The 18,202-nt window shown below is 50.4% G+C and overlaps 1 protein-coding gene across 1 annotated transcript in view; it reads right to left on the reverse strand.

Annotated features, from left to right (window-relative positions):
• Positions 1-18,202, reverse strand: part of Col13a1 (collagen type XIII alpha 1 chain) — a 139,975-nt gene that overhangs the window by 117,777 nt on the left and 3,996 nt on the right. The window contains exon 2 of the mRNA XM_029542607.1: positions 4,670-4,739. Coding sequence (XP_029398467.1) covers positions 4,670-4,739 — 70 coding nt within the window. The remainder of the gene's footprint in view (positions 1-4,669; positions 4,740-18,202) is intronic.

Raw genomic sequence — 18,202 nt, forward strand, 5'->3', positions numbered from 1 at the left:
CAAAGCCTGGCTGTCAGTCACTCCCAACATACACAGTATCTGACAAAGCCTGGTTCTGTGCACTTCTGACATCTCTTTCCACCATGATCCCTGCCCATCTGTTTCCTGTCACCACTCAGGGCTCCAAGTTCCTTAAACTACTGGTCAGCTCTAGATGTACCCATCTCCCCTTTCCTCGAACCTTTTGTTCTGGGCGTACCCAGAACAAATACAACATCCTGCGATCTGCTGGTGGGGCTTCAATGTTATTTCTCCAACCTTCATGAAAATACAGACTTACTTAATTGCCTTTTTGAGATGGGGGCTGGTCTTGAACTCGCCATTTAGCTGAGGCCTACCTTGAACCCCTGATGCTCCTACTTCCATCTCCCCAGTACTGACATTAGAGGCATGGACCATGATGTTTAAAAGGTCTTGCCAGAGGTAGGTGAACAGGACTGGAGTTTGGCTCTTCCTCAAGTTCTGACCATCCATTCCCTGCTCATCCCCACTCCTTTCATGCTGGTGAAAACCTAAGAACCTGCCAGACTTCAGAGAAGTCACAGGGCACAGGCAGCAGAGCTACCTCCCTGCCCTGCGCCACGCTCCTGTGACACACTCAGTAAGAGATATTTACCCCAGAAGTTCCCTTTACTTAGACTTTGGTCATGGCGGCAGAGGAGCCTGTAGTCTTACCGTGTGTACCCTCTAGCTTGCTTCCTTTGTTCTGTACGGTAAACCTGTGAAGGTCACCTCCTAGGTGACATTTGCCTTGTGTTCCAGGCCTCTCGGGGTTCTTGGGTACTTCATAGTGCTCCTCACAGAATGTCTGAACCGCACGCGTGGTGAAGGCTGTGGCCCCATCCACTGGCCTGGCTAAAAGAACCTTTTCCTCTCCCCTTCCATCCCTCTTCTAAGCACGCGCCTGCGCGCTGGGGCTGACATGGATTACGTCACCCTGCATTCCCACTGTTGCTGCCCAAACCTTCCAGACTGATATTCACAGTCCTAGCCTCCCAGTCCACTGAGAGACCTGTCTTAGGCAGAAGGGATGGGTCCCACAGTCGCACTCCTGTCTCCAGCCCCACCCAGCACGACGACACTCCTGAAGGAGCTGTTTCCTTGCCGGCAGAGCCTATATTGTCCTGTTCCTCATTTGTTAGTGAGAACAGGGACAGAGAATGTACGAATTTCCCTGGTCTTTGTACTGGCTTCAAGTGGTCTAGGAAATCCCACGGTAACGTATATCTGTTCTCAGGACCCTCCCTGCTACCCAGTGTGCTTTGCCAAGGGCCCACACCCATTTCTCAGCTTCTGGCCCTCCTCCCTGAGGCTTGACCTCTGGCATCCTGCCGAGCCTGCGGACCCATCACTGCCCTGGCAAACAGTGTCTGTGGCAGGATGCTAGGCGAGAGCTATTTTGAGGCAGGGAGGATCTCAGGAGGATGCTGGCGAGGTCAGTGTAGGAAGGGAAGGAGGCAGGTTTTCTGCCCTCCATTGTGAGTCCTGAGCCTTCTGGATGCTGCCCAGGGACCCAGGGCTGCCACAGGGAAGAGCACACCCACCGCAGGACTCCAGCTTTGGATTCTCTTAACCAAAAAAGCCAAACGGGGCAGGCATGGGTTTGGAGATGCAGGATCTTTCAGCCACTGTAGGCAGAAAGTCTCTATTTGCTGTGACCAACAGAGGGAATTTCAGGACAGGCAAGACTGGAGGTACAGGGCAACACGTGAGGTATATTGATGGTGGGTGGACTATGAGGAAGAATCTAACCACCGGTTTATTAACATCCATTGAGCACCTACTGTATACAGGGACAATATTAAGTGCTACTAGGAGAGAGGTGTGTAATCCTCTGTGTTTGTATATTTTACAATTACAATATATAATCAAGAGCCATGGAGAGATTTGTAAACTCTGACCCCATGGCAATGACCTAAAATGAAGGGCTCAGGTACAGGTATGGGACAGGGAGGGCTTTCTTGACCCATTTGAGGTCTTGCAAGAATCTAGAGTGCTCAATTAACCTTCCTCCTTTGACCATGAGTTCTGTTTTGTTCTTCCAAGAGGATCTCATGTCATGAGTCTAGCCTCTCTGACTCACTATGAAACACACAAACCATATATATATATATGCACACAAACACACACACACACACACACACACACACACACACACACACACACACACATATCTATGATAGGACCAGAACCAGGGCTTCATGCAAGCTAGGCAAACACTCTACATTCCCAGCCATTTTTTCAGCATCTTGAGAGAAGTCACCCCCCCCCCCCAATATGAAGTGCATACTGCCTGCACACAGTAGGTGCTCACCTGGGGACAGTGACAAGAATGGCTTCTAGGTAGAGCAGGTGTGAGATTCCTATCAAGGAAATTCTTTCACTGTGGGTGAGATGCTTTCCCTAGTCAGCCGGGGCAGGTGACTACTGTGGCCTTGAACATGAAGCCAACACTGCCCCCAATGCCAGGATATGGCAGTTTAGAAAAGAATTTTGGTGTACCATTGGCAGACAAAAGACAGCTGGAAAAGTTAGATGATGATAATGATGATGATGACGATGACAACAATAATGCTGCTGCTGCTTCATGTCAGGCAAGGCACTAATAAGTCAGATCATAAGCCCATTGATCTCTCCCACATATCTGCCAGGTGGCCTTTATCCCTGGATAAAGGAACTGAAGTGCAGGAAAGATCAGACACTCTGAAGGGGGGCTACAGAGTTGGTAAACGTCAGAGGGAGGATTCAAACCTGTCTTCCAAGGTGCCACCCCTGTCTAAGACAACAGACATAATCACATTCACACAGAACTTGGGTAGCCCCAGAAACCTGTCCAGAGCCTGTCACCCCACCATCACTGGTGTCTTCCCTCATTAACCTTGGCAGCTCATGCATTTAGCAGAAAGCTTTCTTGGACTCCAGGGCCCAATCTCCTGGGCCCAGAGAGAAGAGCTGGCTTCCTAGGGCTCTGGACACCTTTTTAGTTAATCCGGGCAAGCATCTTGTGGTGGGACCAGTGACCCTTCTCACAGCCTCACATCTGGGTGACCAGCCCATTCATACCTGGCCACCCGCCAGGAACCTCCACTGCTTGTATGTGTAGCAGTCTGGCTAGTCATCACCATCAGGTCTAGTGGGTTTAGAATCACCAAGGGGGTGGTGGGAAATCTCTGGGTGTGTCTATGAGGGCATTTCCAGAGAGGCTCAGATGATGAGGGTAGACCCACCCTGGGCTTCATCCCACAGGCTAGAATGACTAAAAGAAGGAAAAGGCAAAACAACAACAACAACAACAACAACAACAACAACAACAACAAACCCAACCAACTAACAACAACAACAACAAAACAAAAAAACCAAAAAAACAAAACAAAACAAAAAACCAAGCAAGCTGAGAACTAACCTCGCTCCCTCTCTGGTCTGCTGAGACATGACCAAGCAGTCACTGCTGCCACAGACAGGAACTGAGTCTGTGATCGAGCCTTGCCCATCGTGATAGACTGTACTTCCTCCTACTGTGAGCCAAGATAAGCCCTTCGTCCCTTAGGTGCTTCTTGCCAGGTATTTGGTCACAAGGGAAAAGTTGAATAACACACTCAACATCTGCCAGTCTCTCTTCCTTGGCTCATGGAACTTGTGGAGAGTTTCTAGAGGGTTCTGAAGCCAGGTGGGGATGCCTTCCAGGAGCTTAGAGGCAGCCTTTCCAAGGGCCATTTGCCCTCCACTGTTACCTAAGAAGCTTCAGTGTACACTAGGAGATCCAGAGCAGAGGAAGGCCTCTAGTAATTATTTAAGCACATCTCTCTGTCTCGCGAAATCTTTTTCTTTCTGTTCCTTCAAAGGGTTTTACAGCCCGGTCCAGTTTCTCAAGCAAACATTGTCAATTCATCATTTGTCATTAGCTTAATGAACATGGTCAGAAGCCCAAGGAGTCCTCACACACACACTCACTCACAAACCAATGGTCTTCACTGGTGATAGTGCACTTGAACCCAACACCAGATATGTTTGCACTTGAGCAGGTGTGCTGGGCACAGCTTTGAACATAGAGAGAGACAGTTGGGGAGTAGATTGTATAAGCCAAAGCTCTGTGGCACCCTGGATCTACTCATGCAAGGCCAGAAAATAGCCAAAGCAAGAGTTTGAATCCATGCTACACTTTCAGTACCACAGGGCCATCCATCCATCCATCCATCCATCCATCCATCCATCCATCCATCCATCCAGGTGACAGACATTCTTGTATCTTCTGGCTCCTTCAGAAACTGACGGTACCACAGTGGTGTGCTGGGATGAGGTTTCACATTTGCTAGGCTGATCTTCCCTCTGCCTCTGTCATGAATTTCAGAACATGGCCACATCCGCCAAACCATATGCTTTCAACTTAATCACTTCAGAGACTGCCAGGTGTGCAGAGGAATTAACGAATGGGTGTGGGCTTAGATTAATCAGTGGTGGGTGGTGCATGAATGGGTGGAGGAGGAGACGGATGGAAGAAAGGAGGGATGGAGGGAAGGATGGAAGGCAAGCAACTGCATCCACAGGAAGATGGAAAGTAACCAAATGAGAGGAGTTAGCCGCATTAGACGGGAGTACAAGGAGGACTTCTGAGAGATGGTGCCTCACCAAGATCACCGATCTGACCTCACTGATTTGCAGGGCTCCTTACCTGGTGGGCAGTTACATCCTGGAGACATCTTCGGGGCCTCCCGGCGCCTGCGCGAGTAGAACTTCCATTTCTGCACAGAAAGTCAAAGAAAAACCATCAGGCACTCATAAAGCTACAGCCTCGGAAAGCCAGCATGGGGGATGAAGGAAAGTGTCTATCGGCAGAGGGGCTAACCAAGGGATACAGTGGGGGTCAGGAGTCAGGGGAGAAAGCATGCCTCTCCACTGCCCACATGAACAGTCCTGATAGCCTTCCAATGGCTCTCAAACGCTCCTCATGTAGAAGACAAGATACAGGGTAAGGCTTCTCACGGTCACTGCAGTGTCTGATATCTACAGCAGGCTCTGCCCAGGGTCCTCTAAACTAGTCAGCCATGGTGACTAGATGGCACACATTTTCTTAGTCTTCTTGGCTATTGTTTTCCTTCTCTAGCTGGGTACCTGGGCAGGGACAAAGCCTTCTGTTCTACTCACCCCCACAAGGGTAGCCTGGACAGGAGGCCACGGGTGGGTGATGGTGGGCTACGGGTGCTGAGTAGCCCTAGACAACCCTCCCCATCAAATCTCTTGCATCACACGTTAGAATCATAGAGCCAATCTGGAAGGGTCCCAAGAGGTAGGACCCCAAGAAGTTGCATGTGCATGATAACAGTCAAATATGTGTGTGCAAAATGGCTGCATATGGTAGACTGTTTCTGGAGGCCACTCTCTGTGTGCCCTCTCTGTAGAGGGCAGTGTGCTGTGTGTTTTACAATGGGACTCTTAAGGGAGCCTTCTGTCTTAAGGTTTCCATTGCTGTGAAAAGACACCACATTGAAGGCAGCTCTTAGAAAGGCAAACACTTAATTGGGGCTGGCTTACAGTTTGTTGAGGTTTAGTCTTTTGCTAGCTGTTATAACACAAAGTCGGGGGCGGGGCAAGACCTGGAGTCTGCAAGCAGCCCCTGTGACCATGCCTCCAAGTTAATTCTGATTGGTAAATAAAGATGCCAACAGCCAATAGCTGGGCAGAAGAGACATGGGTAGGGTTGAGGTTTCCCAGGCTTGGGGTTGGAGAGGAATCATGAGGAGAGAAGGCAGGAGGAAGAAGGAGAAGCTGCCATGGGTTAGGAGTCAAGAGGACGTGGTCCTGAAGGCTGCCCAACTGGAGTTAAGAGCAGTCCAGATAAAACAGTAAATAATAACTCGGGGTTATCAATGGGAGAGTAGATGCTAACAACATAGAGTAGTATCTACCCAACTCTTGTGTTGTTTAAGGTTTTTTGTAAATAGAAAGCTTGTGTGTGTCTTTCACCTGGGAACTTAGCTAAGGCGGGATAGAAACCCTGGGTTGAAATTAAATAATTTTTACGACACAGACCATTATCATCATAGTGGGAAACATGGCAGCATCTAGGCCAACAGGGGGCTAGAGAGACAGAGCTGGGAGTTCTACATCTTGGTCTGGAAGCAGCAGAAAGAGACTGTGTGCCACATTGAGCATAGCTTGAGCATGTGCATGTACACACACACACACACACACACACACACGACCTCAAAGTCTGTCTACACAATGACATACTCCCTCCAACGAGGCCACATCTCCTAAAGTGCAACTCAATAATGGCCCAGGCCTTCATACACATGAATCTATGGGACCATTCCTATTAAACTACCTAGGAGGCTAGGACGTTGGCCTGGGTAACACAGGGAATAATTGAGGCCCCCCTGGAAGACTCCTTTTCTCCAGGTCTGCCATTCACAGAACACACAATGTATTTCATAGGCTTGCTTACATCAGCTCCACTCTACAGCTGCTTCTTCTGTCCTTGGCGGTCAGCCCACGACCCTGGCATCTCCACAGGCTTCACCTTGACCAAGGGCCTGGGTTCCCCCATGACCCCCTTCAATCCTAGGTGCTCTGCTACAACTAAGGCTGACCCTTCACCAGGGACCTCTGCTGGCCTCTGCTAGTAGCAAGCCTTAGCTGCAATATTTGGCTCTGTCAATCCAGAAGCTCCCATGTTGCCAAGACCAGCAATACGTGGGTGACTCTAATGCATTTACCAAGTTTGGTTGCTAGTCTTGGTCCCCTCTGGAGAGTCCCCTGGCTCTTCTTAATTACTGCTACTTTCTTAGCTCTAGCTTAAGAGCTTCTACTGTCTTGGCAACATCAAGTGGTACAGGACCTCTTGTTATCACAGCTGACCAGATACCAGAGATGCTCCGTTCAAAATATCCCATGAACTGCACTGACAGGGGCTTTGAAGAACTCACAAACTTCCCTCGAAACTTCCCAAGCTGGCCTCCACTGTCCACACTGCCCCCATCATCTGCTTCCATGCCCCCTCCCCACAAAAAGCTCCCCCAACAACCTCCCACAGAACAGACTCCCTCCACAGAACAGCTGGTTGAGCTCAAGTATTCAACAGCTTTTCCAGCTCCAAGTTTCAAACTCCTTCCCAGTCCTCTCCCAAACAGCATACTCCCCCCCCCCCCAACACACACCAACCTGGTAACAATGTCTGTCCTGGTAACAATGTCTGTTCTGGTTTGCTTTGTATTGTGGCCAACATCTTGACCGAAGGCAACTTGAAGAAGAAAGGTTTACTTTACTTTATAGGTCATCATGAAGGGAAGGAAGTCAGGGCAGAAACTCAAGATGGAACCCAGGAGCAGGAATGGATGCAGAGACCATGGAGGGGGGCTGCTTACTGGCTTGCTTTCCTGGCTTGCTCAGTCTGCTTTCTTATAGAACTCAGCCCGGGGATGGTGCCACCCATAATGGGCTGGGCCCTCCCTTATTGATCCCTAATTGAGAAAATGCCTTACAGCTGGATCCCATGGAGGCATTTCTTCACCTGAGGCTCCCCCTTCTCTGATGACTCCCTCTTGTGTCAAGTGGACACACAAAACCAGCCAGTCCAGCTGGCTACGTTTCACCCCTCCCCACCTGGCAGAGGATTTCCTTCGGTGGCTGAGCAGACCTCTGGGATGCTGCGTCTGGTGGTCAATCCTTGTCCTCCTGACCCAGGGCAGTATTTACACACTTCTCCTCTGTGCGCTTTCTGCGCTTAGTCCCAGGAAGCCATGCTTTCTGGCCGTTCCCTCTCTTTCTCCTTTGCCAGTCTTATCTTGTCAGCTTACTACCTAAATGCCACAAGCCATAGGGCCATGGCCCAGGGCCTGACCTCTGTCTTCTATCCACTGGCTCTCCAAGACCTTGCGTGGTCTAAGATCTTCACTGCTGTCTGTGAGTGCCTTAGCCAGTGTTCTATTGTTGTGAAGAGACACTATGGCCAAAGCAAGTCTCATAAAATAAAGAATTTCATCGGGGGCTTGCTTAGAGTTTCAGAAGCTTATAAGGTTATCATCCTGGCAGGAAGCATGGGGGCAAGCAGGCTTGGTGCTGGAGAAGTAATTGAGAGTTACATCCTGATCCAAAAGCAGAGAGTGGGCAGTGGAGGGGGAGGGAGAGGGTGAAGGAAAGAGGGAGAGGAAGAGAGAGGAAGAGAATCAAGCACCTGGGTCTGCCATGGGCTTTTGAAGCCTCAAAGCCCACCCTCAGTAACACACTTCCTCCAACAAGGCCACACCCCCTAACCCTTCTAATTCTTTCAAACAGTTCCACTCCCTAGTGACTAAGGGTTCAAATATGTGAGCCTACGAGGTCCATTCTTATTTAAACAACCATAATGATCAAAGGCAGCCCCATATCCCCATCTCTAGCCTGGTATCTTCCTCGGGAGCATATGATCAGCTGTTTTTCTGACAAGTTGCTCTGCGTCATCTTGGAAGAGGGTCCCAAGACCAAGCTCCCAGCCTGCTGCCTATCCCGAGAATACATGTCCCATCAAGAGCCACTCTCCTGCTGCCTCACTCAGCTAACCTCCAACCTTGGCCTTGTAGACACCAAGCATCAGAACCCTTTCTCCAACTCCAGCGCCACCACTGGCTCCAGACACAACCGGGGCACAGTGACCTTGATAACCTACTGCCCGGGTGCACCCTACATCCAACCTGGACCCAGCAGACCCATTCTCAACCATTGCTGGAGCCACCATCTCTCCAGATGTTCCCCTACCCCAGGGCCTTTGCACTAGCGATTGCTCCCTTTCTAGAATGTTCTTTTTTTTTTCTAGCTGTCCACCTGGCCTGCTCCTAATGAGACCCTCCTTGCTTCCTGTCCCCTTCCCTACTTCATTTTTTTCCTTTACATTTCCCCCTCTCTCCTTTATTGCCTCCCCTTTGCCAACAGAAGGTAAATTCCACAGGAAGATGAGCCATAGGTTGTGTCCCTCATCATCTAGCGCCCAGTGCATACAACAGAGCCTGACATTCAGTAACCCCCGGCTATTTACAAATCAGACATCACAGTAAGGCCCTGTTGCGGTGGGCTGTGACTCACTCAGTCAGGTGCTGTGTGCCGGCCAACCCCTCTCAGATGGGAATGAGTGACCCAGGTCACCAAGGCACACCCTCCAAGTGGCCAGCATTGGTTGCTTAACCCCTAGCTCTGGCCTCTTAGGTATCAGAGTTGGAGTAGTGAGAGAGTCCAGACTAAGGCTGGAGGTGGGTGGAGCACTCTACAGTCCTGGTTGGGGGGAGGACTCCAGCACTCTACACAGAGGGGGCCCTTCTGCTGTCTTGGCTGGCAGCCAGGGCCTCCTGGAATGCCCTGTGTGGCCAGCGCTGAAACACCACCGGCCTGATGGGTCACAGCTATTAAAACGCCGGTGTCAGTATCAAAGGGAAGATGCCAGGCAGCCACTCGCTTCCCCAGAGCCCCAGCTTGGGCTTAGGGGCCAGTCACTCCCTGTGCCCTAGCTCAGGACTCTTAAAAGGACCAGGCGCCTGCCCAACCCAAGCATCTGTCACACATGAATCCAGATGGCTGCAGAGGGGAGCGAGGCCAGAGGCCCAGTGTGACTGTCACTCCAGGGTCTGCCTTCAGGCAGAGGCTGCAAAATAAGATGTCGCCTGCTGTCAACCGCTCGGGTTCTGAGGTAGAGAGTGCAGCAAAACAGCAAATATCAGGGATAATTGCCAGTAGGTGAGAGTGACACCTTCCAGGCTTGGGCTGTAGCTCAGTGGCATAACATGTTTGCCTGAGGTATGCATGAGGTTGTGGCTTAAATCCTCTGCACTGGAAAGAAAAATTACAAAGCTAGGTATAGAAGGGGTATGTCTATAATCCCAGCACACAGAATGTAGAGACAGGAGGATCACTGCAACTTGGAGGCTAGCCTGGGCTACAAGATAAGACTATCCCCCATAAGATGCCACCAAAACAACAAAACAAAGTGGGTGGGGTATAGCTTCGTTAGCAAAGTGCTAACATGTACACTGTTACATGGAACATGTACACATAGCAGGTGTGTTCAGAACCCTGGGTTAAATCTCCAGTAGGCAATAAACTGGATACAGTGGTCCACCACACCTCTAACCCAAAATTCAGAAGGCAATAGGATCATTCTCAGCTACATACCAAGTTTGAAGATAACCTGAGCTACATGAAACCCTGCCTCAAAAATGTTTTAGGCCTCCAGGCAGTGGTGGCACATGCCTTTAATCCCAGCACTTGGGAGGCAGAGGCAGGCAGATTTCTGAATTTGAGGCCAGCCTGGTCTACAGGGTGAGTTCTAGGACAGCCAGGGCTACACAGAGAAACTCTGTCTCGAAAAACAAAACAAAACGAAACGAAATATTTTAGGTCAGGCTTGGTGACACATGTCTTTAATCCCAGTATACGCAGGAGACAGAACCAAGTGGTCTCTGTGATTTCAAGGCTAACCTGGTCTACAAAGCAAGTTCCAGGTCATCCCTCAAAAAGATTGATTGATTGACTGATTGATTGATTGATTGATTGCTTTATAATTTTAAAAACAAGGTTTCTCTATGTAGCCTTAGCTGCCCTGGAACTCACTCTGTAGACCAGGCTGGCCTCAAACTAATAGAGATCCACCTGCCTCTGCCACCTAAGTGTTGGGATTAAAGGCATTCACCACCACCACCTGGCTGAATTTCTTTTAAAACAAACCCTCGTGGGAAAATAAGATGATGATGCCCTCCCTGCCTGTGACCCTCCAGTTAACTCTGGGTGTCAGAAGAGAAGATAGCCGTGGACATGACCCAGTTAGGTAGGCATCTCTCTGGTCTTCTTTCCGGACCTGCTCCCTGTGGTTTTGGGCTGGGCCTGGGCTGGACCTGCTCATTACCCACAATGGAGAGCAGAGGCTCAAACCAGCAGCCCAAAGCCAGCTGTGTAGCCCAAACTGGGAACAGCACAGGGCGGGGGGGGGGAACAGAAGCAGGGTTGGGAGGGAAAGGCACAAAAATGGTGGGGGAGGGGCACTGAAGTGGGCCTAGAAAGGGACAGGCCCATGAGCGGCTGCAAGCCCTGGGGCTTCAGCAGATCTGCCGGCTGGGCGAAATCAAAGCAGAGGAAACACAGACACCCACAAACCCACCCACACCCACTCAACCCCAAACAGACTCACCCAGGCCACTCCAGGGCTGGGGGCCACAAGGAGCTCAAGGAATTGTCTTCCTCCCTCCAGTTTGTGTAAGAGCTTGGCACCCGATCACAGATCACAGACTTCAGGGCTGGGAGGCTGGGCACAAGGGTCTCTGGGTGCCTGTGCCAGCCTCTTCCTAAGCTCAGGGAAGGGAGCTGCCTGTCTCTGTGTGTGAGCATTCCGGACTTCATGTTGGGAAGTTCTTCTTTCCAGCTGACCCAAGGTCTGCCTGCTGCCTCTGGAGAGTCAAGGAGCTATGTAGGTCCCTCAACTGTCTGTGGATAGGGGAAGCTGAGATTGCTTTCATGGCCCCCCTTCCTCCCTTCTCCACCCGGGAAGGGACTGGGATGCATCTGTGTGCTCCGCAGACTAGTCAGAATCAAGTGGACCCAGAGGCGGGGCCTTGGGGAGTTGATACAGAGGGACACAAGGCAGTCCACGAGCCCTCGTTAGCGTGGCTGTAGCTGAGAGGAGTGAGTGGTCACAGACTGCCCTGGCTCGTCACAGGGAGGTGACAGCTGAGCTGAGGCAGACAACCAGGTGAGGGCGCTGGGAATGACTGGAAGCCAACACCGTGTCACGCTTCTCAGAAACCATGCAAATTTCTTGTCTAGTCATTCCTTTGGCAGACCTCACAACCCATTTCGCAAGCAGGAAACTGAGGCACAGAGGGTTAAGTAAGAGGACTGGACCAGAACCTAGGTAGTCTGACTTGGAGCCCACATCCTTCATGCCATGTCTGTGATAGAGGGAGATAAAAATATCTGTTAGCCAAATACCAGGAGCGCCAGGCGTGGTGGCGCACGCCTTTAATCCCAGCACTCAGGAGGCAGAGGCAGGCAGATTTCTGAGTTCGAGGTCAGTCTGGTCTACAAAGTGAGTTCCAGGACAGCCAGGGCTACACAGAGAAACCCTGTCTCGAAGAAAAAAAAAAAAAACTAATACCAGGTGCATCTCAAGACACATTCACTCTGTGTGAATGATTATGTGTTTTATATATATATATATATATATATATATATATATATATATATATATACACATGCATGTTTGACATAAGAGTGTGTGTATGTGTGTGTGTATGTTTGTACATGTGGGTGTGTATGTGTATATATGTGTATATATATGGCGGTTCTGATGCTAAGGTCCTATTCCCTAATTGGTTCTTGATTTGTCAGTAAAGAAAGCCCAGGAGCAATTGCCGGGCAGAAGGTAAAGGCGGGACTTCCAGGTCCTAGAAGGAAAAGGCAGCTGCAAGGAGGGAGAGAGAGTTTCTTCCATGCTTTGCAGGGAGAAGAACATAGCAACCATTCGAGGTTTCAGGGCTTGGGGGCAGGGGGAGAGTGGCAGCTGGGCCCTGTGGTCAGTACTACAGGTAGGTGGCCAGGGATGTTTGACAGGGGCTAGGTGGGACTAGCCACTGAAGTTTAGGGCAGGTGGAGAGACAAAGATAATAAATTGGTAAAGGCATGCTTTTCCAGGCAGCAGATATCAGTGCCCAGCAATTGTGCCAAGAAGTCAAGTTGTAAAGGAACAACCTGTGTGTGTGTGTTTTGTCCAAGGATTCAAGGGAAGCCAGGTGGAGGCTGGTAGCATGGATGGTCCTGGAGCAAAAGCTATAGCATAAAATTACACACTATATATGTGTGTGTGTGTGTGTGTATGTATGCACGTATGTTTATATATATGGGTGTGTATGTATATATATGCATACATGCATGTTTGTGCACATGAGTATGTGTATATATGAATGAATGTTTGTACATGAGTATATATGTATGTATATTTATACATGTGTATTTGTGTGTATGTGTACATACATATGTATGAATGTATGTATGTATGTGTGTATTTGTATATATGTGTGTGATTGTATGTGTATATATATCTATGTATGTGCATATATGTGAATGTGTATTTATATGTGTATGTGTGTGTGTATTTGTAGGCACAGGTGCAGATGCATTAGTGTAGAAAACCACAGGATATCACGAGTGGGGTCCGTAATTGCTTTCTAACATATTTTTTTTATGCGAGGTCTCTCATTGGATCTGGGGCTCACTCACTTGGCTAGGCCAGCCAGCCAGAGGCTCTAGGGATCTGCCTATTTCCGGTCACCCAGGGCTAGTGTTACAGACACATGCCATCATGTCTGGCTTAAAAAGAAATAAAACAAAACAACAGACAGAAACCATGCCTGCTGAGCACACACACTTTCTCGGCAAGCACCTTGTGGGCTGAGCCATCTTCCTGGCTCCAGGGAGTCCTGGTGGGTGATATGATTATCACCCCCATTCTAGAGAGGTGCATCTCAAGGCACAGAGAGATCTATCAACTTCCTTGAGCTCAGGCAACCCAGCCGGACTTGAACCCAAGCATCTGTGAGTCATGTCTGGGCTGAGGGCGATGGGACTAAACTGTATCAGCCATGACATGATGTGACTGTAAAGTCTGAGGGAAGCTGGAGGCCAGGTCATCACAGATGAGCACCCTGTGTAGGGGAACAAGGCCCCTCTCCCTCTAACTTTAGATGCTTGTCACCCATGCTGGGAATTAGTGGTGGCAGGTGGCAGATGTGTCTGGAGCTCTGACAAGATGAAGAACACACTCCTAGTGAGATTTAACCAACCCTGGAATAGTCATAAGTCCTAATAATGTAAGGTAGTGAACTTCCCATTGGAGGGGGAATGTAAGCATAAGAACCAAGACTGCAGTGAGCATTCCTAATATAAGCCAAGGCTTCTTTCTTTTCCAGTGTGAAACTTGGGATGGGGTGGCCTAGAGGCAACAGACTCTTGGGCCTCCCAGAGAGCCATTCCTTCTTCAAGGCTAAGGAATCTTATCACTGGTCCAGAGAGCAAAGGAAGAGAGGTCCCAGTGAGTGCCTGCACACTCCATTCTCTTCAGCATCCTTGTCTCTACAAGCCACCCAATCAGAGCTTGACTCTCTGCAGCCATCCTGGGAGAACCCCCAGCGTGCAGCGGATAACCAGGATTGGACTCTCAGGGGTGTCAGAGGCCCAGGACAGAGGCTGGGGCATCCAGGCCTCGCTGTGGCAGCTTACACAACAGGTAAACATGAGGCAGCCTGGAGACACTGACAGGCAGGGAGAGTCTGAGAGAGGAGACATAGGGAGGAGGGAGAAGACAGGGAGGAGAAGGCAGAAAAACCAAGCTGCCTTCCTCAGAGGTCACCGAGGGTGGGGTTGGGTCAGGAAAGGAAGGGGCTAAAGAGACCCATCTGGGGTGGACTCAAAGTCACATGGGGTTTCCCAGAACTTCATAATAGCCTCCAGAAGAGAGACAGGAGTCCAGTGTTCCCCTGGGAGGCTGAGCCTGCCTCTCCCAGGCAGTCCCACCCCTTTTGTGCCCAGCTGCAGGGCCAGGGGAACCCAGCTGCCAGCGGCCTCCTCCTGAGTGTTCCTAGCCTAGCTCGACCCTCCCCAGCCCTGGGCCTCAGTTTCCCCTGAGGGAGCCTGTTTATTTCCCTCACTGGCTGAGGAAAGACCAGTGCTCAGGGTATATACAGAGACAGAGACAGAGACAGACAGAGAGAGAGAGACACACACACACACAGGTGGGGGAGGATATGAATGGGGAATGTGGCTCTGGCCATCCATCAGGTGAGCCCAGACTTGTGGTGAAGCAGTTCCTGGTGTGAGCAGTAAGAACCCACCCGGGCAGAGCCCAGCATGGCTGAGGTCAGGTCTCCGGTCAGGATGAGGACTCTCCTCAGGGTCTTTCCTTACCAAGGTTAGAACGAAGAAATAGAGCCCATGGAGCCATTCGTACGATGGCCAGTAACAAGCCAGGCACCAAGCCAGTTCAGTCCAGCCTCTCCCCTGTACGGGCCACAGCCGGCTGAGCACCTCCCTCGTCTTCTTCGTTCAGGGTAGCACACGCTAGTAGCTGTGCTGTCACTGCTATTCACTAGCCACATGACCCTGGTCAAGTCACTCGACCTCTGTGGGCTTCAACCTCGATCTTCTCTGAAAAAGGGATGGATGGTGGACACAGAAAGCACACACAGGGTTGCTGGCCCAGCTTCAAGGGATCAGAGGATACCAAAGCGTTGAACGGCAAGTGCCAGGTCCACAGTAAATCCCCAATAAATGTAGCTATAAATGCCGAGATTGGCTGCGTTGCCTGTTTAGTCATCCTTGATGGGGGGGTAGGGAGTGTCAGTGGTTACAGTCAGCACACCTGGATGATTTCACCTGATCAACCATCATCTCTTTGCAGAGGACTCTGCCATCTGTAGTTTTCTAATCAGGATCCCAAGTTTCACCCAAGTAGTGGCTGAAGGCCGCGTGATGCCAAATGCTGTGGGCTTGCCAATGATATTATTCTGCACCCCTCCCCCACCCCCTGTAAAATGTTGCCAAGCAGCCTGGGAAGGAGTAGATGGAACACGCGACCTTGGGGGCGTGGGGACCAAAGGGAAAGATGTCTAGTTGCTCCTTGCAGGCAGAACTGATCAGGAGGAGCCATCCCTGACCTCCAGCCAGAGCCAGGCATGCTGCCTGAATACTGTACCCTCGGCCAGTTGCTGTGAAGCCCCTCCCCCAGGGACACTGTGGGAGCAAATGCTAAGCCACAGCTGGGGCTGGAAGTACATGAGCCTCAGTTGGCTCAAACACTTCCCCAGCCTCTAGCAAGATGCTGACTCAGAGTGGGGACAGCGAGCTCGGTTGCTAAAGTGTTGTCCTAAGCGTGAGGACCTGAGATCAGAAACAGGGACTGGGTGTGGGTTGTGTGCTTGTAATCCCAGTGGAGGCAGAGGGGGAGGCAGAGGGGGAGGCAGAGGGGGAGGCAGAGGGGGAGGCAGAGGGGGAGGCAGAGGGGGAGGCAGAGGGGGAGGCAGAGGCAGGAAGATTTCCTGGGGATCACTGGCCAGTAAGCCCAGATTACTAGGCAAGTTCCAAGCCAGTGAGAGATCCTGTGACACACCAATACACACACACACACACACACACACACACACACACACACACACACACACACCTGAGGAACAACACCTCAGGCTGCCCTCTTGTCTCCATACATCTATAAACCTGCATACACATGTACTCACACATGTGACCTTAAATCAGTTGATAGGTAAAAAATCTGCCTACCGCTTCCAAAGTCCCAGACCATGATCAATAACAAGGCTGGAGACTAATGAGCCTCTGGCCCTCTTACTAGGTTGTCTGGACAAATGGAGAGACAGGATACTTAACGATTATGCAGAGGAGGACGCCTGTCCCACATGGCTGGGGCTAAGTCACAGATGGCCTGTAGACTTTTCCTTGTGTATTAGCTCCAAAGGGCTGGGAAGATAGTCTGGTGTCCTGGATGGAGCCGACTGAGAGGTCTGACCAGCCTCAGGGAGAGCTAATCATTGAGTGATTAGTAATGTCTGCCACCATTAGGCAGGGAAGATAGTGCCATGTGCTATGTCTGCTTTTTCTTTTTCTCTTTCTCTTTCTCTTTTTCTTTTTCTTTTTCTTTTTCTTTTTCTTTTTCTTTTTCTTTTTCTTTTTCTTTTTCTTTTTCTTTTTCTTTTTCTTTTTCTTTTTCTTTTTCNTTTCTTTTTCTTTTTCTTTTTCTTTTTCTTTTCCCTTCCTTCCCCCCCTCTCTTTCCTTTTGTTCTTTTTTGGTTTTTTGAGACAGGGTTTCTCTGTGTAGCCCTAACTGTCCTGGACCTCACTTTGTAGATCAGGCTGGCCTCAAACTCAGAAATCCACCTGCCTCTACCTCCCAAGTGCTGGGATCAAAGACGTGCGCCACCACTGCCCAGCTTGGCCTTTTCTTTCTCTGTGCTAAATGTCATTTTAGGCCCTTCCAGGAAGTGCTCCTGGGCAAGTCAGAGAGGGGACGGAGTTCTCATGGCTTCAGAGATCTCTCCAGAGGACACCAAGAAGAATCTAGAAGGATGTGGAGTAAGGGGAAAAGACATCTTTCTGAGAGTGACCAACAGGACTTTGTTCTGACACTTTCATTTCCCACCACCTCCTGCCAGGGTTAGCTACCCAGTGAGCCTTCATCTTGCCTGGAGCTACCCGAGAAGCCTCTGCACAGAGACTGTGACAGCTCTAGGGCGTCAACTCTTGCTAGCTCTCCGAAGCTTCCTGGAGTATTGCTGCAAGACTCAAGGCCCTGCAAAGCTTGATGGGAAAGCGATCATGGGCCATGTCTGCTGAGAACCCTGGAACCGGGGTTGGGCACACATGTAACATGTACTGACCGCCAATGACCTACCAGTGAGCTAATAGTTAACTGGAGAACAGAAAGGGTACCACGGAAGAGACAAACCCCCCTGTGTCTCTCCAGCAGGATTCTGTCCTGATCCTTTGATGCCAGTGGAGGAGAATCTTCTGGACCTGTCTTACCATTGCAGAGCGAGGGCCCCAGGCATCACTCCCCGCACCAAAGGAGGCATGATCTGGGATGAACTCAATGGCATGCTGGACTTTGTTCGAGGGTCCCTAAGGCCTGTCCTGAGGCTCAGGTACCCAGGACACTGCTGCATAGGCAACCCACCCTGTGACACAGCCTGCTTGATCGGAGTCCACCTCTCGGTCCACAGCCTAGTGTTTTAATCTTTTTACCACTGCTTTGATCTTTCTTCTCAACAGGCCAATAAGAGGTCCCTGGACACATACCCTATAGATGAGAGACATTCTCATCCACAGGTCTTTTTAGGGGTGGGGGTGGGTGCGTCTGCCAGCACTCTGTCAACATCTTGGTCTGGAAGTTTCTACTACTTCCGTTCCCAGGGACTCCCCAACGTGGAAGGATTGAGTCATGAGGATCGGGAGGGAGACTCGGCGACACTGGTCTCCTTATCTATAAAGTGGGGTTGCATAGTGCCAGCCACTGCAGAGTAGGGAGGATGGGAGGTGCCCTCCTGGTCATATATGTGGCCTTGCTGTACCCTATGAGCCACTCCACGGGACAATACAATAAGGGTACTGGGAACGGCATTGTAACTAGGGTGGGAGTCTCTCTGGCCTCCCTCCGAGTCCGTAGGCCAGGGGCTGCAAGACACTGCCC

The sequence above is a fragment of the Mus pahari genome, chromosome 9, assembly GCF_900095145.1.
Source record: "Mus pahari chromosome 9, PAHARI_EIJ_v1.1, whole genome shotgun sequence".
Taxonomy (NCBI): Eukaryota; Metazoa; Chordata; class Mammalia; order Rodentia; family Muridae; genus Mus; species Mus pahari.